The sequence below is a fragment of the Tachypleus tridentatus genome, chromosome 13 (assembly GCF_004210375.1).
Source record: "Tachypleus tridentatus isolate NWPU-2018 chromosome 13, ASM421037v1, whole genome shotgun sequence".
Classification (NCBI taxonomy): Eukaryota; Metazoa; Arthropoda; class Merostomata; order Xiphosura; family Limulidae; genus Tachypleus; species Tachypleus tridentatus.
In genome coordinates, this window is record NC_134837.1 from 34,403,498 (window position 1) to 34,429,341 (window position 25,844).

Genomic DNA, 25,844 nt, shown 5'->3' on the forward strand with positions numbered 1-25,844 from the left:
GATAAAGAAAAAACTGATTTATTTAGTTTCTGATGTAATGTTCTTGTTTAAGAAAATAGGTTAATCATCATAACATGTCAATGCTTATTTTAAAAGTATTTAAAATTCATGTTAGGTCATATTTAAAGCTTTCCATACTTAACTCTTGTTTTGTGTTTGTTGTTGTTTTAGTTATGAATATTTTTCAAGTGTTACATGTGGTAAAAAGCAGAAAATAATGGATAATTTTAAAAATCAAACTGTTAGGGTTTGCCTGCATTGATGTAGCATCTATGCATTTTTGAAGTCATTATTAAAGAGAAATTTCAACGTGTTTTGAGCTTTCAGGAGAAACTTATTAACACAGTTGTAAGTTACTTTAGCTAACATATGGTTACTTTGATTTTCTTTTTTCCTGTTATGTTTAATAAAATGTTTTGAACACAAAACATTTTGTTTGTTTTTTAAATTAATGATTAACTATCTGTGAATGTAATTATCAGAGATATCTGTTCATTTGGTCTTAAAAACATTTGAATTATTTCACTTCAGTATTGTTATAAGTAACACAAAGAAGGGTTTTGAGTTATATCACTAACATTGTTTTAAGGCACCAAGCATGAAATGTCTTGCCAATTTGAAAGATGTAGTGTACATAAGATTGTCATATTTCATGTTGCAAACATAAGGATATTATTATTGAAACTGGGAACGAGAGAGGGGAGTTACATGCTTTAAATAGTTTATGAGGTATGTGCTTCCTTCAGATGTGAACTGGGGCTCTTCCACTCAGGCACAGACTTACAAGTCAGCCCTGAGTTCTGTAGTAAAATTGAATCAAGTTGAAGAACATGTGAAGAATTACAGGTAGGTGTATTTTAGTTAACAGTGTGTAAACAATAATAATGAATGAATTTAACAATAGCTTATGTAGTATGGGTGTAGTTTATTTGCACAAAAAAGTATGATATTAATATAATCCTGTACTGTTTAAGTATGGGTCAGAAATACTATTAAAATGTCTATCACTTATGTTTGTAATTTATAGAATAATCATAATGCTACATCTGTCAGTTAAAAAATAAACATATATATGTTATTACTATTGTTTATTTAAAGGATGTATGTTAACAAAATGAAGTCATGATGCTGATGGTGTTTGTACATAATTTATTAGAGTATGTTTCTTCTTTTGTTAATTTTTAGTGTTTCAAATGGTTTTGGTTATATCCTTTGTGATGTATCTCTGAGTTTTTGTTTTTGTGTAAATGTATTACAGTATTATAAGTTATAAAAGTAAAATAACACTATAAAATCACATTAGTTAGTGCTTTCTATCATGGTACATATCAAAGTGATGCATCTTCAACATTTTATGATTTGTGATATTTGTCCATGGTTTAAGGTTTGTGTAATGTAAAGCTGAAATAAAACCTTATGAATATCAAAGCTCAAGAAAAAGATGATATTGGTAAATATAGCAGTATACAATACAAGCTTGAGTACCCATCCCCTGGATGGAACTTATGTAAATTCATGATTAATGAAAAATTGTTTCCCTTAAATGTAATTTTAAAATGCCCTTAAAAACAACAAAACACAAAATGTGAAACCAAAAGTTTGCATGTATCTCTGCATGAAACTAAGAAACCTTGATTCCAAATTTAAATATCCATCAAAAGGAAGGTGAAGTATGGGAAAAGGCCCATAAAAACTGCAAAATGCAAAACTAAAAATTTATTTGTAGCTCCTCATGAACCCAGTGGACCTGCTGTATACCATATTTAGTGAAGATCTATCTATAAGAGGTGAGGTAGTGTAGAAAATGCACATAAAAACAGTAAGACAACAAATGTAAAACGAAAAATTTGTATGTGTTAGAATTATGTACTGGCTGAACTGCTTGTGTGTTTATAGTGTATCAAATTGGAATTTGAACACTATGTGATTAACTTTTAGGCCCCAAATTCTTTTACTGACTGGCAATCCAAACAGCAGACCCCCTCTTGTGGATTTTGCCTACAGCATCACAAAAAAACTTAGTTTGCTTTTGTGTGGAAACATTCACAAGGTGAGTTCATTAAAGAAGAATTTTGGGCATGTTTTATTATATAATCAAAATATTATGGTTAATGTTTATCAATGTAATGATTCTCAATCCAGGTAAGATAACATTATTTTCTATTTTTCCTCGGTACGATCTTGTTAATAACGTATACCATTTAAGAATATCCTCCACATTTATGTTTCTTAACATCTCCCAGCAAAGAAACTGTTGTGGAAGTGAAGGGAAAGTGTTTAACATACAAAATATAATAAATTATTACTTTTAATAAACTACCAATATAGGTTTTTGGATGTGATTTTTAATATACTTCAAAAAACTCAAAGTTTATGATTTATATTACTGGATGGAAAAATCTTGCTAATGTTTATATATTTATTGTACATAATTAAGACTGTTTATAAAATTGTCCATAGGATCGACTGTCTCAGCGAGCTAGAAATGTACTCAACAAGCAAGCTACACGTTGGTTACAAGAAAGAAAAATTAAGGCTTTTTATTCTTTGGTAGAAGAAGAAAGTTTTTCACATGGAGTTAGATCCTTGGTTCAGGTTAGGCAAATGCAATATAGAAATCTCTTCCATAGTATGTCTAACAAACTATAAAAATTCAAAGTAAGGCACTAATAGTACAGTGAAACAATTAGCTATCATGTGAAACTACTAGGTTTTTGTAAAACAGTACTGAATTTCTGTTTCAGTGAAATGTTCTTTTTATTCACAGCTTGTTGGGCTTGGAAAGCTTCGACCTAATGTCTTGTTGATGGGTTACAAACATAACTGGCAGGTTTGTAATGAAGAAGAGGTTTTGGAATACTTCAATGTCATTCAGTAAGTTAAACTTTAAAATTACTAGATAATGAATTGAGGTTTTGGAATACTTCAATGTCATTCAGTAAGTTAAACTTTAAAATTACTAGATAATGAATTGAGGTTTTGGAATACTTCAATGTCATTCAGTAAGTTAAACTTTAAAATTACTAGATAATGAATTGAGGTTTTGGAATACTTCAATGTCATTCAGTAAGTTAAACTTTAAAATTACTAGATAATGAATTGAGGTTCTGGAATACTTCAATGTCATTCAGTAAGTTAAACTTTAAAATTACTAGATAATGAATGCAAGGAATTATAAACTTGAAACCAGGAATATTATTTTACCCCATTCAAAGCTGCAAAACGTTTTTTTTCTTTATCAACCTGTTATATGCAAAATGTTTCTCAGGTCTTTAATGCACTGTTTAAATTCAACAAACTTGTGCATATTATTCTTAATGGTTTTTGATTACTTAAAAAGATTTCATTCAGTTCACCAAAAAAAGGACAAAATTCAAAGAAAAGGTTTGGGCAAACATAGAATAAGACCATATGTGCTCACGTTAAAACAGAATGTTTAACTACATAAAAATATTCATGAAGGAAAAGAAGACAAAAAATTTGAATAAAAGCTAAAACATTAAAGTTATCATAGAATATTAAATGGCTCATTGAGTGAAGTTTAAAATGTGAAATACATCTAAATTTTTTAGAGTGACTAATTGCCTGACATTCAATTAGGCAAAGTCCATTGTCCAAAATAAGTGTTTTCTAAAATATAATGTAGCTTTTATTTAATATGCACTTTCTTATTCAGTGGAGTATTTGACATGCATCTGTCATTGGGTATCCTTCGTCTTCAAGAAGGATTAGATTATTCAGAGTACATTGATACTGAAGAAATTGGAGCTGTTGATGCAAGTGGTAAAGGAACTGTCAGTAGTGTGCCACCTGGTTTTGACAGAGATCCTTCGTATGCTGATTTCCCTCGAAACGTTTCTAGTGCACAGTTATCTCAAGGTAGCAAGACATTTTTTTATGACTTAGGTTTTAAATTGTAAAATAGTCTTTAACCCTTAAACAGCAGGAATGTTGTAGATAGCAGCGTTAATTAATGATGGCTACCGTTTAAGGGTTAATGTATCTAACTTTACATACACAACACACACACAAATATACAATACCACATTAGTGATTTTCTGGTCAAAACTAACTTTTATATTGAGAAAATATACCTAATCATTTGAAAGTTAAAATATAAAAAACAAAAGACTGTATTTAAGTAATTATGCCTCGAAAGGACTATTCAAATTAAAACTCTTTTGGTACAAAACTTAACATTCACGATATTATTGAGAACACCTCTCAACCTCTAGTATTAAGACATCATGCATCAGTGTAACTCCAAATTAAACCACCTTACCTTTTCACACACAAAAAATATACCTTTTATTTGCAGAAAATTTCTAATAAAGTGCTAGGTATTTAAAGATCTGTTTTCAAAAATATATATTAAGTATTTGATTTCAGTACTGTGTCAAATATGATTTTTTCTGACAAAACAAATTGTGCTACAACAATATTTAATTTTAATACAATTATATTAAATTATATTATATTTCAGTACTGTGTCAAATATGATTTTTTCTGACAAAACAAATTGTGCTACAACAATATTTAATTTTAATACAATTATATTAAAATTTTCAATCTTATTGTCATGTAATATCACATCTACTACTCTAACAGATTGATTTAACAGCTTAGATGTTATACATAAAAATGATATTCATAGATCCACAAATATGTGAAGATGAAAAAAAAATAGTAATTTTGGATATGCAGAGAAAAATTCTTCAGGCTTCTAAGAAGGTCATTAAATGTTCTTAGGTAAACAGTAAGTATCCCCTAAAAATATGTTTGGTGTAAAATATTCTTCACTAAATGTAAAATAACAATCATTTATATTTTTCATTACTACAATATTAAATTAGTTTGATCAAAAATTTTCAACAGGGCTTCAGCCTAAATTTCTTAGGCACTAGCCACTCACTCTGAAAGTTACTTGCATAAGTGTCAGCCATGCTGAAGAACAAAAAAAAAAAAAAAAAAACAGAACAGTTGCATGTTGTTAGCAAATATAACTAGGAAGCTGATGTGAATTTCCTGGAAATGTTTCAATGTCATAATTTGTTAACCAAATTTTAGATACATGTTTATTGTAATAATTTCATTTTGTAATAAAATAAAGATTTAATAAAAGAACCAACTGAAACACTTCAAGAATGAACTGTTTCAATGTGCAATCTTAAACTTCAGAAATTACTTTGAAAGATGGACAATAATCTACTGGAAAACATATTTCTAACGATCATGATATTTTGTGTGTGATGTAAAAATGCTAATTGATATCCTTTGGTTAAATATGCTAAAAACAAATGGATTTTTCCAGTTAGTCATTGTTAATATCCATTCCTGAATTTATAAATTTATATAAAATAAGAAGAATGGAGGTTATATATAGTATACAGTTTTGGAGAAGTTTGTGCTTCTTTGAACTGTTGCCTCATGGGAACTCATTAAGGTGTAATGGTATATAGATTAATTGTGCTGCATAAAACATAAAGTAAATTGTAAAGAATACAAAAGAATACTCTAGTTGTTTGAAAAGTAAGTAAATTTTTCTCTTTTGTTTTTAAACTTAATTCAGATTTTGAAACAAACATAACTGGATCACTCATAGTGGAAGCTTTCTTTGTTCTATTTTATGTTAAGAAATGGCAAATACATAAAAATCTAAAATTCTTTAACTTTGGAATCAACCAAATGCCCTTTAGCCTATGTTTAATTATAAACTCCAGGAGCATTCTTTGGTAAGAGCTGAAGGTTAGCTCTTTGGGTCTGCAGTTTTAGGTTTCCATATTTCAAGATAAGCTGTGTACAAAGTTAATGTGTTTTAAGATTTTTAAGTATACATTAAAGATTTGTATGTATATATTTATATACATACATAGTTGTATGCGAAATAGCTTTGACAAATGGATTATTTTTACAGTAAATTTACTTTTCAAACATCTGTCTGTTTAAATGTGTATTTTTCTCTCTGTCCTTTTTCTCTTGAGTTTGTGATATTTGTCTGGGTGTTTTATTCTAGTAATGAAACCTACAGCTTCATGGTTGACATTGTTTGCAGCTTTCTCAGGTGGGGGTAAGTCTCTGCACCTGCTTGTGTGTGTGTCTGTTCTTTTTCTAACAATTATCCTCTATTTATCTAATCTTTTAAGGTTGTTCAGTTTTCTACAGACTAAATGCTGAAATAGATCCTATTGGAGGATGTTTCCAGAAATATCTTCATCAGACAGTATGTAACAATATTGGTTAAAAGTTTTATGTGGAGACTTCCCTCTCTGACACTTTTATGAATATTAATAACCTGTGATAGAGCTGTACATGTGACTTGTCACAGGGTACAAATCTCTGTTCTCTTCCAAGGTGAGTTATTTGTAGATGAAATTGTTATTCTTTATACATTGACTGTTTTATGTGCTCATTGCACTCATGTATCTTGTTTTTAAATGGCTGCATATCCTTAACTCTCTTCAATGTATTCACACAAGTATACTCTTGTGGCATAGTATATTTCCGTTGTGTTACAGTTTTCAAATTTCAGTTGTTTTCTTCTTGTAAAAATGCCTCTATATTTAATTATTCAAATATAGAACACTGTCTATAAAAAAAGTGTTGCTGTTGAAGACTGAACAACCATATATGTTATTAACAATATTAAACAAAAACGTGTATGTGTCTTGTTCTTTATTTGATTATGTAGTGTATGTTTTCTTACTAACTAGCTGCATCTGTTTAGCAGGGAAATATTTTAGGATTAATCATAATTGTTTTTTTAAAGTTTAAATTTTGATGTAAATCAATTAAGCTTTGAAACATTAAAATTTTCAGATTTTGAATGATTCTTAGTTTTAACAAAAGCTATAAGAATTTTCTTACAATTGAATATAACAATTGAAACTTCATCAGCAATCATTTACATGGTCTTTTATGCACTTTCTATATTCTTATTCAATATAAACTAATTGGATAGTAACTCAGGAATTCACAAAAAAAACTGAACTTTGTCAAAATTAAACATTTTGTAGGGAGACACAAGATTTATCATCAGTTTTAATTAATCTGCAAAAATAAACTGATTAAGTTTTTAATAATGTTCAGTTTTTTCACCAGCTTTTAATTATAGTGAATATACAAATTCTACCATTTCTAGAGAAATGTCTAATATCATTAATTGACTTTTATATTTAATTCATCTAGAAAACTCCTTGCTAGTTCTACTTGATGTAATATTTACCATTTGGCTTTCAACTGGGAGGTTATTCATTCAAATATATGCCATTTGGCTTGATCTGGTTTAGTTTTGAGTTGTAGTTAAAGTTTTTGTTATTTGGGCTTTCCTTGATGGCATATATATGTATTTTAGAGTTAAGGTTGTGTTTAAGTGGAATTCAGACATGGCTGTGATTTTTTGGAGAAACACATTTCTGGAAGAGGTCATATTTTCATTTTGCATTTACTTTCTAATCATATGATTGATATCAAATTAATTATCATTTAAAAAGTAGAGTTCTGTTCTAAGAAGTATACTACGAAAATGGTAATAAGGGATAATGTTTTTTGTAAATAATTACACCTAATTAATGCCACTGGGTGGACCCTTAGTTTTCAACTTGGAATAAGATTCCATTGTTAAACCATCTTAAATAGAAAAGTTTCCAAACACGTTTATGTTGAGAACGTTAGAGTGGGGGGATATTGACTTGGTATTACTGGTGAGACAAATTGACCTGTCTTTCTTTCTGTTCATTCTTATTACTCAGAGTTTTTATTAGATGTTTTTAAATATATTTCATTTCATTTATGAAAAGAATAATAGGTCTGTAGTTATAAGTATAAATTATTAAATAAAAATTATTTTTCTTATCAGTTTATTTGATTTTCTTACTGATATAGACTTGTTGAGTTTTATTGTTTGAGAGCTGTTGAACATATAACATAAGGTATTAGCCAAATTTTTAGTGCATCCTTCTAAACATCTGTAATGCATGGTTATTTTCATAATTAATCACTAATCTTTTGTCTATTCAATTTTGCAATTTGCAGGAACTTATGTTTAAATAAAACAAAGATGTTACAACTTACAAAATTTAAAATAAATCTTCTTTTTATACAATTAATTAAAATATAATTGTTCTTAAAACCATTGAAGAATTGTGTGAATTTATTTTAGGTAACAGTTATTCAGAGACTAGGTTTTCTAACTTCAATCATGTAATTTTTTTAAGAACTTGATAAGTTAGTTTTTGTTCTTCAACATTCTTCATGTCACTATTAGGTATGTGTGTGTGTGTGTACTATTTTAGTATAAGGTTTTTACTGCTTTCTGTAATTAACTTTACTAAGTACTTATGTTATTAAGCAAAATTAAATTTGGTGATAATGTTAACTAGTTATCTATGGATTAAATCATTTACTTATAAATTAAGTTTTCATGTAGAATATGGATGAATTTTGTATCTGAACAATAGCTAACATACTTTGTAAGAGGTATGTGTACACATAATAAAACTTAGTACCATAACATTAATATTGAATAACTTATTAATTTTAAACTAAGAAATATTTGAACAACCTACACAAGAGCCAATACAAAAAAAATCTACATTTGTTAGAAAAAGAGCTGTACAGTGATCTATTTTTTGTTCTACAATTTTTCTGTAATAAACTTCTACTATAACTCAGAATAGCATCTGCAGTGCTTTTGACTACTTACAAATCACTTATCAGTTGTTCAGTATGAAATGTTTGTTTGATTTTGATATACTTGCCATTACCCTATGCAACATAAATGCATAGTTTGTGATATTTCTTATCAGTTATCCAGTAGAATTTGGTTTTCTGGCTTTCACTTGTAAATTGCCCAGTACTATTTTTTTTTACTTGTAAATCACCTTTCACTAGTCCAGTAGTACTTGGCTGCCCAACTTGTGATTTATTTGTCACTTGTCCAATGTTCTTGGCTGTCTCGCTTGTGGTTTGTTTGTTGCTAGTCCAGTGGCACTTGGCATTTTAGCTTGTGTTTCTGTTGTAAATAGTCCAGTACTACTTTTTCACTTGCAAATCACTTGTTACTAGTGCAGTAATAGTTGGCTGTCTAGCATGTGATTAGCTTGTCACTCATGAAGTGGTACTTGGCTGCCCAGCATGTGATTAGCTTGTCATTCATGAAGTGGTACTTGGCTGCCCAGCATGTGATTAGCTTGTCACTCATGAAGTGGTACTTGGCTGCCCAGCATGTGATTAGCTTGTCACTCATGAAGTGGTACTTCCAGCATGTGATTAGCCTGTCACTCATGAAGTGGTACTTGGCTGTCCAGCATGTCATTTGTTTTTCAGTAATCCATTGCTGATTTTCTATTTATTTTGTGATCTGCTTGCTACTGCTCAAGTGTTCATATATCATAAAGTTAAATGCTTCACATTGAAAGCTGAAATGTTCTTGATAACAGATATATTGCTTATATCTAATAATTTAAAGTAGAACTGATATAACTAGAGTTTACAGGTTTTCTGCATTACATAGGTCCTATTCTGGACTTGAGTATGATCATGAACACAAACTAATATGTAGATGGATTGTTTAAACTTGAGAGCCTATGAGTAAAATATTATTTTAATATTTTTAGATCATATGACACAAGCTAGTTACACATCATGTCATTGTTCTATCAGTCGTTGTTATGTATGCATCAGTAATATCAATCTAATATCCAATCTTCATCATTTAGTAATAGTCAGTTTATTGTAATTTGTCAAAATGATTTGTAACATGTGCACCTGTGAATCATAGTTAGGGTTAACAGATATCCAAGAAAAACTGTGATGAATCATAGTTAGGGTTAACAGACATCCAAGAAAAACTGTGATGAATCATAGTTAGGGTTAACAGACATCCAAGAAAAACTGTGATCATCTCAGTATCTAAATGTGAGTGTGATATGTGCAGTTTGTCAATATACACAACACCTTTAACTTGTACTTGAAGAATTTCCTGACAAACACAGATCACGCATTGCAGTATTTTCTCTTTCTCTCTCTGTTACATTTTGTTAACCTAACTTATCATTAGGCAACCATATGAATTGAGATTTGAAAAGTGGCACAGCCATGAAAAAGAAAAACTAAGAAAAAACAGTAGATTCAGGACAACTTAAGTGCTTTTTAAATTTTATTTATTATATTTTAACTGTATACACTTATAACTAATTTTGATTTTATGTTGTATAAAATTCAATATAATAAATAGAATATTACATAGTATGTGGTAAAAGTTTGTTATTGTAATTGATATTTCAAAAATGTCAGTATCATACCATATAGAAAAAAAATGTCAGAGTATTTCTTTTTGAAAATCTGGAAGCTGTGATTATGGTTGATGCCATGAAGATATGGTGATGGCAATTTTACACTTATTCTTAAACAGAACATTCACTGTCTCTTTTATTTATGAACTTCCAGTTCTTTTTAACGCAAGTTTCTTGTTTTTATTTTCTTTCATAGGTCATTGTTCACTATACATTTTATTACAGAAGTTTTGACATTCTGATTTTGTTGTTATGTGCTCATTATATATGATCTTTTTTGTTTAGTTTAACATTTCTTTGAAATTCTCTTATTGGTGTAAACATAACTGTTATGTCAAACATTTTTCACTCCAGTGAAGCTAATATATATTTTTAATTGGTTTCCTAAATAACTAATGCATACTTTTCCACATATTAGAACTATACCTGTCTGAAACAAAGTATCTTCAGCCATAATGTTAGATTTACTCTGGGTTTTGAATGATTAATGTATTACTCTGCTATCAGTTTTCAGAGCTGTCAGTTTGGAAATCCTACTTATAATGTGGTTTATTTCAGCCAACTATGATAATTTTAATCACATACAACATCATTTATAACTATACTTTGTATTAACAAGTGACACTTAATTCCAAGCTCCAATTTTGAAACATTTACTCTCTCACTTGAGATCTTAATCCATAGATGTAACTTGTACAGTAACTACTCCAACCTTTGGTTCAATATTCATCTCTTCCCCAGATGACTGTGGATTGAAAAACATTACAGATAACTAGTATGAAGAAATGTTTGTGTTAGTAATAATAACTAATCCTTTCTCTTTGATCTTAGTCAATTTTTTACACATAAACATGTCTACCAGATAATGAAGTGTTTTTTTTTTTTGTTGACAACAACCCTTGGAAGTAATATAATTTTCAGAACAATATGCTATTTTATGACATACATTTCAGATTTAATTGTTATGTCAGTATGCTGTCAGCTGTTAGTGTCAAAGTAGAAATGCTACAAAATGGATTTCTTTTTCTCCTTAAAATAGCATCTAAGAATCTTTACTAGTTCCTTTTAATTTAAAACTACTTAGATCATTTGAAATTTATATTAACCAAAAAAAGCAAACTTATTTTTTGGTTGGTTATTTATTGACTAATGTAATACTTTAAGTTATTTTATTTTCTAATGTATAATGTATGTATGTCATTAGAACTACTATTCAATGAGCATCCAGTTGATTGAACTCAATGGACAGTAATGATTTTGTTTGAGTTTATATATCTCCAAGTTAGTAAGGTGTAGATAAATAAAATAGTAACTTGTACCTTAAACATGAAAGATGCTTAAATGCCATACATTCAGTCTGGCAAAATATTTGCAGGTTCTCCATTTTTAGACCTTAAACATTATTGTTTTTGTTGGTTTAGCAATTCTTGCTAAACTCAATTCTAGGCTAGCATTTATAAGTTTCTCTCAGGATAGATATTTTTGATGGTACTGAAGCAGGTCAAATTTGATCATATTATTGAACAAAACTGCCAATCCACTCTTGATGTATTGATTGTGACTAACTGTTGTTTTTTTCCGTAGTTCAGACAGTAAAACTATAAACAAGAGTCTGTATGTTTTTCAGATTATGTGCCTGCAAGGTGTAAGTGTTGCTTTGCATCAAATCAAGGAGTTAAAATGTGTTACATCTATAAGAAAACGTTACTTCAACATGTACAGCTTAATACAAAAACATTTTATTCTAAAACAAAATAATGAGCATATTTGTGTCCATGTTGTATTTTATTGTAGTATTTTGGTCTGTCTTACTCCAGAAACACATTACATCACAAATAATTGAAATTTTATGCCACAGTTACAATATTGCACAGTATTTTTGTCTCTTTATTATGTCTTATGCATGAAATAATTAGAGATGGTTGACACTAGAAAGAAAATTTCAGAAGATATCAATCTTCACCATTTACTCAGAAACTATAAATAAATTTCATTATTAGGTGGAAGTTCTCCAGAGTCAACTCCACCAGCCACACCAGCTGCCACTCGTTCCATGCTTCAAACATCAATTTCAAAGAATCCAGAAGGTCAGATAGCATCAACACCACCACCTAGCAGCACACAGGTGATGAAAGGCCTCTCAAAAGATATACCTAAAGACATTCTATCCAGTGTTAATCAATTCCAAAGAAAACAGAAGAAGGGCACTATAGATGTTTGGTGGTTGTATGATGACGGTGGTAGGTGTAGCTTAATTTACATGTCTTCAAATGTCTAGTTTTACTTCAGATAGTATGTTAAAATTCTCTCAACATAACAATTTAATGATCTTATTGTGACAAAACTTGGGTCTCTTGTATAAATGTATTTTTTCAAATGTCAGTAATGGGTAATTCTCTTTACTTTTTGTATGTTAACATCTTCTGTTTATTTTGTTAGCTTTCTAATGACTGCTATTATAATCACATTAAGCTTAACCATTAAATATACAAGGTTTTAATACTGATATATAATACATATAAGTTGAACATTGTTTTGTTATATCAGTTACTGGAGAGAAATTAAAAGAATGTTTTAAGTGCATTCTCATGTTTCTGTTGCTTCATCAGTAGTTTTTTATTTTTAGGCTTAACAATGCTCATCCCATATCTGCTTACTACAAGGGCTCAGTGGAGTGGTTGTAAGTTACGTGTTTTCTCCTTGGCAAATAAGAAGGATGAGCTGGACAGGGAACAAAGAAAGTAAGATATTAAGTATATTTATTTCTTCATTTATGACACTAGGGTTAGCAGTGCATTTTCCTGCTTGAAATTACCTTTGTTTTTGTTTGGTTTATAGATCATATTTATAACCAAATAAAATGTCATCATAGTTACATTAGATTCACAACTGTGAAATGTATTATAAATCTTGTTGTAAGAGATATTTGAGATCACAAACATTTAAGATAAAACAGTGGATATTTTTTATGAAGAACACCATGGAAACAAACTTTTAATACGTTGTGTGGAATTTTAGTAAAATTCTTACTTATTTTAAATATCAATTAACCTGTAAATGCACTATGCTATATATTATGTTGAAATTGAATCATTGTTTTTAGTATGGCAGCTCTCCTCAGCAAGTTTAGGATAGATTATTCAGATGTGACTGTCATTCCAGATATTGTGAAGCCTCCCCAGGAATCAAGGTACATACATTTTTTTCTGTACATTTATAATTTTAGAACAAGAAATAGATAATATCCTGTTACCATCAAGGCTTTTTTAAGTCTTATGCAAATAATTTAGATGATGGACCATGTCATGTTAATGATTCCATTATTTGTCAAAGCATCTCGTGGTGTTGGTAACACACACCTATAATATGTCTGTGTGTTTAAAGAACTTGCATTTGTGATTTATGAGTTAGGAAAACAGGGTATGAATTTGGATTGCCTTAATAAGCCAGAAATAAACAAATTAGATTAACAGTTTCTGAAAGGTAATTGTATTTCTAGATAATTGTTTGCCTCATCAATTTATAACATCATAGTGATATAGGTACAATCTCCTGTAAGTTGTTTGCATTACAACTCACAATTTTGTAATATACTTTATAGCTTTCTTATGACTGTTTCATTGTGCTGGTTATGTCTTATCTTACATACGTTTTTCCACAGTTAGTTTAAAGCTGTGTAATAAAACCTATAAAACATCATCAAGCATCCATTTGCTTGAGGTAAATGTGAGTCCAAATAGTTTAATAGTGGCTGCCACAGGGAACTAAGTTTAATCCCTTATAACTAAAAATCTTGTATATATAAAAGTATCTGGAAATGTTTTATGTGAATTATATATATACAAGTATTACTTTCAAGTTGTGGCTTCAAAACAACAACAAAGTTTAATTTTGTGTTCAAAAGTTCAATACATTGCACTTCAGCAAAATATGAAGCAAGTTGCCAGAGTTAACGACTATATATTAACTAACAAAGGTTGTTTTGCAAGTCTCTCACAAGGATAAACTCAGTGCACGTATACCTTCAACTCAACACTTGATACTGTCAGCAGTGCCATACCACATCCTGACAAATTATGATTCTACTTCATCAGCAGATTTTTACCACCAAAGGTGTGCTGAATAATGATTGATCATGAATAATGGATAAGCTGTGGGAAAACTGAAGAGGAATGAAAAACTAAATGAGAATTTCACAAAGCTTGTGGACAGAAACTGGGTTGAAATAGAAGAGAATAATTTCATGAAACCTCTAAGGAGAAAAGAGGGGGAAACTAGACAACAAGACTTGTATGAAGTTTGAGAAGAGGAATTGTGGAAAACTAGATAAAGTTTTCATGAAGTTTGTGAGAGAATATGGGATCATGAGGGAGAAAAACTGAACAAATGTTTTACAAACCTTCTTTTCTGAGATAACTTACCTCTTTATAGAGAAGTGCTATTTTCTTAGCACGTCTGCTTATATAAAAATTGCATGTCACTAGTCTTAGCCTCTCTGGCCTCTTCCCATTTTCTTTTCTCCTTTCTCCAATCTAGCCTGTCTTTGATATTTTGAAGATGTGGTATTGGATCTTTTGTCCAAACACACCAGAATTTTACTCTCTTTTATTTGTAGTGTACAAGAAGACTGAGCACTGGTGCTCAATGTCTGACCTGTTGTTTCTCACCCACTTTCTGGTTGTTCCATGATTTCAGATGGAGAATCACTTTTCTCCCTCTTGTAGTTATTTTCATCTGGGCTGTGGATGAATAAAGTCATCTTCCTCCCCATCATGATTGCTCCATTCTCTAGACATTTTCTATTTTTTCCACTGTCTTCTAATTCTTGCTCTTCCCATCCACAAAGTGTTGGCCATTTGTGTATCTGATTGATTCTTGAGGACCTTTTCTCATCATCTTTACAGCCTGAGACTGAGACTACTTCTACATTGATAACTGACTCTTCTTTGCCCATTCTTAGAAGGCATTCTCTTCTCACACCTTTCTTTTATTGGAGGCTACTTGGTTGGGGTACTTGTTCAAATCCTTTCTTATGCCTATGATATTTGGAACACCTAGGCATTTTCTTTAGTTCTTGTCTCAACTGAGCTCAACTTTTCCCCTTTACCTGTCACAAAGATTTATACCTCTCATTCTCACCCTAAACAAGAGGTTAATTTTTCTTTGTGGACTCTAGTTTTCTTTGAAACCCTTATTTCTTTGGGGTATCTATGGATGCAACTCTTTCAGTGGACCTTGCAAGACCAATGGAATATTTCTTGGGATCCATTGTTTTTTTTATTATGAACATTTCTTTCCCTCTACTTGAGGAATTTTCATGGTGACTAAACAGCACTTATATTATATTCTGATCTTGTTTTACCACTCTTCAGGTATGACTTCCATCTCTTCACTCATGCTTCCCTCTCAAGTTGGGGTGATTTTTTGAATGACAATATGACTTGTGGCACATTAATGCCTGATGAACATTCCATCCACATCAGTGTGCTTAAACTTATCACTGTTTATATTGTACATGTTCACATTTCCTATCCCTTCTAATGGATCAATTTATTCTGATCCACTTCAATAATTCCATTTTGATTTTTAAATAAACCATCAATAGGGAGCCTACTCTTCTGGGCTCATTCAAACTGGGTTCATCTTGTTGCCTGTCAAGTGCCAGGAGATATGAATGTTTTGGCAGATTTCCTCTCTCAGCAAGAATGGTCTTTAACCACAGAGTGGTCTCTCTAACCCTAGGTCATTTATTGAGTTTTACCTCATTTGGCACACCACTTACAGATGTTTTGGAAACTCCTCTAAATTTCCAAGTTTACTCTCTTCTGCTCTCCTATGGATCTGGCTGTTGATGCTTTCAGTCAGGACTGGTCTAACCTCTTTATATATGTCTTCTTCCTTTGGTCCTTGCTTTGATGCTCAATATGCAACATTCCTTGTGGATTTCTACTTGTCTGCTCAGCTTTATTTTCTTCTGTTTCTTTGCTTAGTGTCCATACCCCTTTCATACCTCTACCTGGTATCCATCCTGTATTGCTTCAATCTCTCATTTCTCTTTTTTTCATCAAAGGATATCTTCCCTCCATCTTTTTGTGTAGGACCACTTAGGCATTTGTCAGACCAGACTCTGATTATATAGCCTTACTTTTGTAACATTCTGATCATCATTCCACCATATCTTTTTATCAATAAAAGTAGCAAGTCTTTCATTGGTGGTCCATCTACCATTGTTTCCCCCCAGTCTTCTTATTGTGAAACATCTTTCTGCTTTTCTTTGCTTGCTGTTCAACCATGGTTTGTCAGTCTCCATCTCTGCAGGTTATTGAGTTGCACTGTCTGTATGTTTTCCTTCTCCTGGTACCACAGGTCTTTTCCACTCTCTTCTGCTCTTTTCTTCTTCACTAACCTCCTTGTCCAACTCCCATGCCTGACTTTGACCTTGATGTGGTTTTGCATACTCTCACACATACTATGTTTGAACTGTTGCCTTCTTGGTATTTGTACCACCTTTCTTTCAAGACATATTTTGTCCACCTTCCTGCCATTGGTTGCTATCATTCAGATGTCTGTGCTGTTGATGCTCCTTATACCCTCTTCCTCTGAACTTGTATACTCTCTTTTCTGGATTGATCTTTTCTTCCACTCAGGAAAGTAATTATACTTTCTCTCCTATCTCTCACTTCTATGATCTTTCTGTCTCAGATAGGTTTCTGTGTCCTGTGCAAGCATTCAGTGCTACTTTTCATGGACTTTTCCCTTACATGGTCCACAACCTTATTTCTTTCTATTTTGGGTTCCTCTTTTCCAAGGACTTCTATCCTTCTACTCATACTGGATCTGTCAACTCATCTAGTTGTATCTTTTTCCCTGAACATGAATGATTCAAGGTTTTCCACATCTCTTCACAAGAGATTTGTCAGCAGTATCACTCTCTTGCTTCCTACCTTTTCTGGCCCATAGACAGGATCTTCCAGATGGGCATTTGGATATCTTCTCACACTTTTGTGGCTCGTTATTTGTCTTTTTCATCTTATTCAGGGTTTCAACTTCTCAAGGTTGCTATCCTTCAATTAACCCATTGTCTTTGAGATGGGTATGTTTTTCATAATTATTTTCTCTCTTTTCTGTCAGACATAATCCCAACAGTTGACTAGTGTTGCCTCCCAAGGTTGGCCAATTTTCAAAATTTATGATCATATCAGGAGAACAGAAAATGTTAAAACTGTTTACTTACTGTAAGTGCTCACTGTAAGATGAGGTGTTCCACAAGACCACTAAAAGTATCCTCGTGGTGAACAAATTCATTCCATTGTCTGAACCAGATCATAATTTCATAGGCTATTATGGAAAAAAAAAACCAGTACCAGAGAAATGACTGCTTACTTTTTAACTCATGCTTGTATACTTTTAAAAATAGGGTTTTGTGGTCACCCATTGCACTGTCTCCATTAAAAAGCCTTTCCTGCTAGTGTTCTAGTGGGTTTCCAAGAATTTCTTAGAGTCTTTCTAATGTGAATATCCCATTCTTTAAGTGGAACACTAGGGACTCTTGCACTTATCAGTTCTTAGTTGCTGAGACTGTTTACCTTAAAGAATCCTCTCCTGTTGCACTTAGTACAATACAGTGAGAATAATATCAGTGTAGTACAGGTCATCCTTTACATAGTCAGTCTTTTCACTAAAGTCAAGGTGTGCACATTGTATGGTTTGATCATGACTTAATCACACTATACATGTAGGTTTACTGACTACTTGTGTGCAGGTGCTTGATTAATTATGATCACATTCTGATCATTCCTGCAACACATCAGACTTCCCTCCCTTCCTTGGATGAAGAGTAAATCCATGTTAAGACAGGACATGATCCCCCACAGGTGTGCTCTTGCCCCTACCATCTGATGTTGAGTTCCATGGGCTTTCCCTTTGATTATTTTCTAAAAGATGCTTATCAAAGTTTAATTTTTGCACTGGTATCTTCACCTCTTTAATGTGAGATACTAGCATTTCTGTGTCTAAAGGTGGATTATTATCTCAAAAGTTAACATTTTCCTAATTTCAAAATATATTTCCAAGAAGTACCTCAACATGCATTCCCAGCTATCCACTCCACTTCTGGTACACTTTTTTTTTTCTTGTCTCATCTAACAGTTAAATTAGTACAAGCATAAGTGCATAGGAGGAGTTGCTACACATGAATGTTGGGTCCCTTTGTGAACCTGACGATGACCGAAGAAGGTCGAAACGTTGTTCGCTCTTCTATGTAAAATATTTTCTCAACCCAAACGAGCCATTTTTGCATATAAATTTCTCAACAAGTGGGTTTCTCGACATCACTGCTGGAGGACTGTTGTTGCACGATGACATTATCATGCACAAGTGCAATTCACATTAAACATATAAATTTACGTGGGACTTGTGTAGATGATTGTGGCATGCAAATCTTGTATGGAAGTACTTTTTCTGGGTGAGGATGTGAGTAGTTATTAGAGATACATTTTCCAATTAGTAAAATCAAGCATAACCCTTTCTATCAATAAGGAGTATTACAATGTACAGTCAGAGTAAAATGTAATTCTACATGAGTGAACAATACAATTTTTACTGTTAATATAATGCACTGAAATATCATTTGATTTCTTTGCAATATATATTCACTTAATGATCCTAATACATGCTAGTTTATAGTACACTGTATTTATTAGGTTTTCACTAGAATAGTGAATGCACTTTTTATATTTTTTTTAAACTAATTTTAGTGCTAATAATTTTACATAGTAATAAAACTTTTGTTTTAGAAAGTTTTTAAGTATTTTGGTCTTCTGAAATTTTCAGAGCGAGTAATTCTGAATTATGATCAAAATTAGTTTTCTTTTTTTTTTTTTATCAGTAATTGAAAAGTAAATTTCTCTTTGTTTAAAGACACTAAGTTATATTCATGATATCAAACATAAAGCTTAGAATTTGTATGTTTAAATAATGTCATTTGATATTGAGAAAGAAATTATTATTTTTTTAGTAAGAGAGAATTTGATGCCTTACTAGCTAAGTGGAAAAGTTCACACGATGATGATGAAAATAACCCATTGATCATCTCAGAGTCTGAAGTTTTAGCTCTAAAGGACAAGGTAGGGCAATCTCATTGCTATGAATATATAGTGGAACATTATTGAGTTAAACATGAAAAGAAACAACTGGGTATTTTAACTAGGCAGTCCATGTTATATAATTCATTTTAAGCTTATTGGTAATGTTTTAGAAGCTGAAATATTGTTTTCTTTTCTTTGAATACACAGTTGCAGTCTGTTAAAGTTCTTAAACCTGTTATCTTTGCATGGTCCAGTAGCTTGTATTTAGGACTGTGGAACTGAGGTTTCTTAATTATCTTCCTCTTATTTTCAAAACAATGTTCTTCACTTTGGAACCATTGATGCATTATATAAGTGAATGTCAAATCTCACTCTCTGATCTGACAAAAGTAGTTCAACAGCCATTGGTGGATGATGTTTATAGGATGTTCTCATCAATCTACCACTCACAAGTTAGGGGCAGGTTACACAGATAGCCCTTGTCTACCTTTGTGGGAAATCGAACAAAACAAACATATCTTTACAGTATTGTGTGCCTGAGAAATTCTAAAGAAAATAAAAGATAAATTAACAAATTCTGTTTACATTATTTTATCTTACATTAAAAATGTTTTCATTGTTATTTTTGTTTTACAGACTCGACGACACATACGACTTCGGGAGCTCTTGTTACATTACTCACGTGATGCCAGTCTTATTGTTATGTGAGTGTGAAAGAAACATCCACAAATGCAATTATTTCAGTGTTTAATTACTGTTAGCCTTTTAATATATGCAGCACAGTAACATTAGTGGCTGATACATTGTTCATTATTATGCCAAATCTTTTATTACTGAACAGTAAGTCTAAAAGCTAGTCTAATTTCTTAAAAGTATTGATATTATAGGAATTTTAGTTACAGTATGTGTGATTATTTTTGATGTAAAATTTTTGTTAAAAATAACAGGTGCAGTTTTATTAGACAAAAATTTTTACAGAATAGTATATAAGATGGCTTTACTTGTGAAATACTGAGTTCAGTGTTGTATTAAGAAAAAGATTTTTAATACACTATTCTATTTTTCTATGATTAAAGCTAAACTTGGTGACTGTTCTACAGGAAATAAAGCAATTCAAAAACAACACAAAGTGTTTTATTAATAATCCAATGAAGACTTTACTCTGAAAAATTTAGCTGGTGGTCTTCGGTTATGAGAATAAATTGGGTGACAGAGTAAAATTGAAATGATTACAACGTAACCTATTAGACTTCATTGCATTTCAACTTGCGTAATATAATGTTTAAGTACAGTAATGGATCTGTTCATCCATCTCAGCTGTCCCATCCTCTAAACTAAAGTAAAACTAGTAAAAACATCTTAAAGCCAGCCCTTATCATTCATATATTATCTAATTTTACCTTAAACTTATTCAAAATTTCTGCTTCTACAATATCTGAAAGCAATCAATTCCAGAGGCCAACCACCCTCTCAGAAAAAAAAATAGTCTAAGCTGAAGATGACTTGTGCATTCCCAAAATTTGTATTTGTATCTCCTAGTCCTGCTATTCTCACTATTAATTGTGAAAAAAGGTGATGCATCGACACTATCAATTCCCTATACAGTCTTAAACAGATCTCCTCTAACTCTTCATTTTTCAAGACAAAACAATTTGAAAGATTTCAAGTTCTCCTTGTATGACAACCCATCTATTCCAGGAACCATTCTATTAACCCCCTTCAGCAGTTCATGACCTTTGTAGTGCAACAGGCCCACAGTCCTCCAAATGTGGCTTAACTAATGACCTGTACAATGAAATTATAATCTCTTTAGATTTATGTTCATTATTTCTGTACATACAACCTAAAATCCTATATGCCCTACCACTAGCAACAGTCTCTTCTCTCTCCTCTCTTTATCTTCTCTTTTAATTTCTATTCTTTTTCTCTCTCTCTTTTCTTTCTATCCTTTTCTTATTGCAGTGTTTTCTTTTTCTCTCCTTTTAGCCTTTTTTCTCTTCTCTGTCTATGCTCTTTTAACTCTAGTTTTGATTGTTATTTAACAAACTGTCATTGTTTACTCTCTTTTAACATGAGATACTCTCCTCTTTCTATTCATTGATTGAAATTTAACATGGTTGTATAGTGTGATTGTTATCTCCATCTTATTAGCACTACTTACTACTACAAGTTAGGTAAAATTCTGCATCTTCACAACAGGTGAAAGCTTCCATAAAAGAATGAACCTCCATCACACATAACAAAGAATGTACCTCCAACACACCTAACAAAGAATGTGCCTCCAACACACCTAACAAAGAATGCGCCTCCATCACACCTAACAAAGAATGCGCCTCCATCACACCTAACAAAGAATGCGCCTCCAACACACCTAACAAAGAATGCGCCTCCAACACACCTAACAAAGAATGCGCCTCCAACACACCTAACAAAGAATGCGCCTCCGACACACCTAACAAAGAATGCGCCTCCAACACACCTAACAAAGAATGCGCCTCCATCACACCTAACAAAGAATGCGCCTCCATCACACCTAACAAACTGTCATTGCTTAATTCCAACCTTACTCACATTCATATTGTATTTGTAGCCTGTAAATAAATACTACATGTAGATACCAGGGTTTTATTAGTAACACTCATTGTTAACCTGAAGATGACCTAAGAAGGTCAAACATTGTTTTTTACTTTATTTTAAGAAAAGTTTTAATACCCATATCAGCTGTCTTCAGATACATATTACCAATACTGTTAAGCCTTATGGTTTAGAGTGAAATGTAATACAGTTGTTTATCACTACTTTATGTTCACCTGGTGTCTCATGCAAGGAACTGAAATATATTTTGATATTTTCCAAAGATACTTCTGTGTTAAGTTAGTATTGACAACTCACTAATTAATTGTGTCAATGACCAAACAAATTTCAACCAGACTAGTCCTGATCTAAACATAATGTTTCTTGTATACCTCCAATTCTGTGCTGTTTTTTTCTTCATTTATTCTTGAATCTATCACACACACACCAGCATATTTTTCAAATAACTGTTATTACAACCACAAACCAGTATTAGTTTCTTGGATTCATTACAATAAAGAATGTATTACAAAGAGTAAAAAAGGTAGATTTTTGTTGGTTATTTCTAGAAAAAGAACATGACCTGTATTTCACTTTATTTTTGTAATTATAATTGTGTTTCTGCCTTTCAAATGATATTAGTATCACAATGAAATTAATTTTGAAATAATTGTAATTGGAATAGATATTATATTTTATTACTTTAATAACTTTTGTCAAATAAGTGAAACATTAATGCTTTCTACAAGTAGCTACTGTTGTAAAAATTCTGACAGAAATTGCATGTTATGTCGTTTTGTTTCATTCACAATGTTGTAATTGTTGCAGGACATTGCCTATGCCTCGAAAAGGAACTTGTTCAGCACCAATGTATATGGCTTGGTTGGAGATTCTGACAAGAGATATGCCTCCATTCTTATTGCTCCGAGGGAACCAGACAAGCGTCTTAACATTTTATTCATGAGATGGAGTAGATCTCCCCCTCCTTTTTTTTTCCACACAACATTGTCATTATTAGGCAGATTGTACGGACCATGTATGAAGATGATGCTGTTGACTACAGAAAATCATGTCTAATGACGTACAATTTTGATTAAAGAATTGTACAATAAGCTGTAGAAACACCTGAAGAAGTTTGGATAAAACTAGGTTTTAAATAATTTGTTGCTAGATTCAGAGAATCTCAGTAATGTTAGTATAGTTCATGAATGTGGTGATATAAATGTGTAAAATTATTTTTACTGTTTGGTTTATGAGTCTTCTAAAGGATGTGATTTCTTACGTAAGTATGAAATATACAATAATCAGAACTGTTATGTAGTGTAGAGTTGTTTTTCTTTGTGTTTTTTTGTTTTTTTTCTGGTGGGACCAAATATTGTTTTCAACATTTGAATACTATATTCATGATCAGAAAAGAACTGGATTCTTGTTTATATTTTTGCTGCAGAAAATATTTTCAGTTAGTTAAATATTGTTTTATGTACTTAAGTTAACATCTTTCAGTACTCAGGTTGAAATACTTAAATTGTGGTCCCTTACCCAGACCATTTTAAACTTCCTTATTTAAGTAAGGTTGTTGTTGTGGAAATAACCCTGAATGATTTGGTCTTTGGTGTTTCTGAAATATTTTGCAAGTTTATGATTTACTGGATTTGTGCCATTAAACTTGTATATGTTGGAATAAGAAAAACAACTTAATTAGGCTGGTAACTTTAAAAATCTTACACTACAGCTTAGTTTTATGATAAATGCACATGTAAGGGTAAGCTATTATAAAATCCTTCATTTCAAAGATGTGCTCTTTAAAAAAATAAAACAGTACATCAATAGATATCTGGAAGTGAAAATTCCTTAGGATAAATTTGTTTTTATAGAAGGATGCACATTTAGTTTGACTACTTAGAAAAATATTTTTTTTGAATGAAACTTACTTGAAATAACAAGTAAAGTTATTACAAAGAAATATCAGAGAGTGAATTGTTGAGATGACTTTAAAACTATGTTAAACAAGTTTCATTTTATTTCATGTTTTAAGAATTGTGGATATAAAAACTCCCAAATTGGCTATTTTGAAACTTTGTATATACATATATGTATAAAACATTAATCTTTATTTATACTACCTAATTATTGATACATATATGTAACAAGAAAGTAGACTTTCCACTGAACGTTCATTAGCAAAGTCTTTGTAGTTTTAGCATCTACCCCAGACATGTTCGCTATGATGAAAGAAAAATTGTTGTTACAAATTTGAACCATTTTTGCTGCAACTAATCATAAACAATCTGTGTTTTTGCCAAAAAAAACTATGAAAGTATTTGTAGGCCATTATGTGCTTTTTAAAGTGACCTTAACAATGGGTCAAATTCACAGAAACAAATAAGTGGATTATTACAGTTCTATCAGATTCCTCAAAAAACAGTTATTAGTATTTTAATATAGCTTTCAGAGTAGAAGAACAGAGGTACATGTTTTCCCCAGGGAAATATTTGGAGATAATAATAGGATATTATTAATTTTAATGCAAAGAAATATAATTTTGTCATAACATAGATAAAGACAGAAATTGGTTAACTATAATTTTCCTGTCAATTCTATATAAATGTTTTTAGTTTACATCAGAATGGAATATGCTTCTTTTCAAGTACACGTAGTGCAACTGAACAGACACTAAACTCACTGATTTTTTCTCTAGTTCACTAACACACTTTTAGTTTTCAGTGCATGTAGAAAATATCTACGAAAATTCTGTTTTCAATTCTACTAATTTACTGACCTTTATTGAACAAAAAGAAAATGTTGACAAATTCTAGCCACCTTATAACAGTTATGCATGATGAATTGAGAGGCCATGATAGCTCTCCATGAAACCAAACTTAGCATTATTAAAGTGTTCATAGAAGGTCTTCTTGCATTACTTTTACTCTGAGCATAACTGGATTTCATAATCAACTTTAGCCTAACGTATAACCATAGAGTAAGTAAATACGGAACAGGGAGGGGTAATGTACTAAAAACTTACCTTTTTTGTTGCAACACTAATTACGTTTTTAACACTCGTTAATTATTAAGATAGAACTTTGATTAACCTAGCTTAGAAACTGCCTTTATGGTCAATTGATGCTCTGACTTTGCAAGAGGAATTACATTTGAAAAATGTTTCGAATTCTAGAATCTTCCAGTGAATTAAAGTGATTGATCTGTTAATAATGCATTGTGACACAGTGGTATTTAATGAAATGAATAATCGGGTAAAATTGATTTGAATTATTTTTACAAACCTTCATTGAAATTTTGTTTAAATTAGATGTAGTCTAGTTCAAATTTATTTTGTGGATCGGGCTTCCAAGAGCTGGCTGATTAAAAAGTTCTTTAAATGTAGTTGTAGGCCTTTTTATATATAAATAGTGTTATTTGGTGCCTTTTACTAGATTAAAATCTATGTGTACTATATTAGAAATAAAGGCTTTATTCTGACTTTCGTCTCTTGTGTACTTTGTTTAATCCATGTGAGTGGACAGTATAATGGGAAAAACGGATATTTTAATAAAGACTGGCCAGGACTAAGCTTTCATGAAAATATACGTGCATCTGTTTAACAGTAGTGACTCGTAATATAACAAAAACATGTGGATTATAAGATTACATTAAAAGCCTGTATTAGATACTTTATAAACAAGTATTCAAAATTATAATTTATCAATTGTTACTTAACCCGCAGCTAGGAGGATGAAACATTTGTATAATAAGTGGTGGATAAAAATGACCTCTGTGTAACAAAACTTCAGAAATGTTATCTTTATAATAGCCCAGCATGGCCAAGTGGGTTAAGGCGTTCAACTCGTAATATGAGGGTTGCAGGTTCGAATTCCCGTCGCATGAAACATGC

At 31.3% G+C, this 25,844-nt stretch overlaps 1 protein-coding gene across 5 annotated transcripts in view; it reads left to right on the top strand.

Moving 5' to 3' along the window:
• Positions 1–25,432, top strand: part of LOC143240785 (solute carrier family 12 member 2-like) — a 121,590-nt gene extending 96,158 nt beyond the window's left edge. For 2 of the 5 annotated variants that reach the window (XM_076483837.1, XM_076483841.1), the window contains exons 14-26: positions 747–846; positions 1,939–2,050; positions 2,461–2,595; positions 2,768–2,848; positions 3,105–3,130; positions 3,677–3,879; positions 6,014–6,067; positions 12,293–12,532; positions 12,919–13,033; positions 13,396–13,482; positions 19,309–19,417; positions 20,015–20,082; positions 22,781–25,432. In XM_076483837.1, coding sequence (XP_076339952.1) covers positions 747–846; positions 1,939–2,050; positions 2,461–2,595; positions 2,768–2,848; positions 3,105–3,130; positions 3,677–3,879; positions 6,014–6,067; positions 12,293–12,532; positions 12,919–13,033; positions 13,396–13,482; positions 19,309–19,417; positions 20,015–20,082; positions 22,781–22,916 — 1,466 coding nt within the window. In that variant the 3' untranslated portion in view covers positions 22,917–25,432. Of the gene's footprint in view, positions 1–746; positions 847–1,938; positions 2,051–2,460; positions 2,596–2,767; positions 2,875–3,104; positions 3,131–3,676; positions 3,880–6,013; positions 6,068–12,292; positions 12,533–12,918; positions 13,034–13,395; positions 13,483–19,308; positions 19,418–20,014; positions 20,083–22,780 lie in introns of all 5 variants that reach the window. The other 3 variants (XM_076483838.1, XM_076483839.1, XM_076483840.1) reach the window with 3 other exon arrangements.
• Positions 25,433–25,844: the final 412 nt, after the last annotated feature.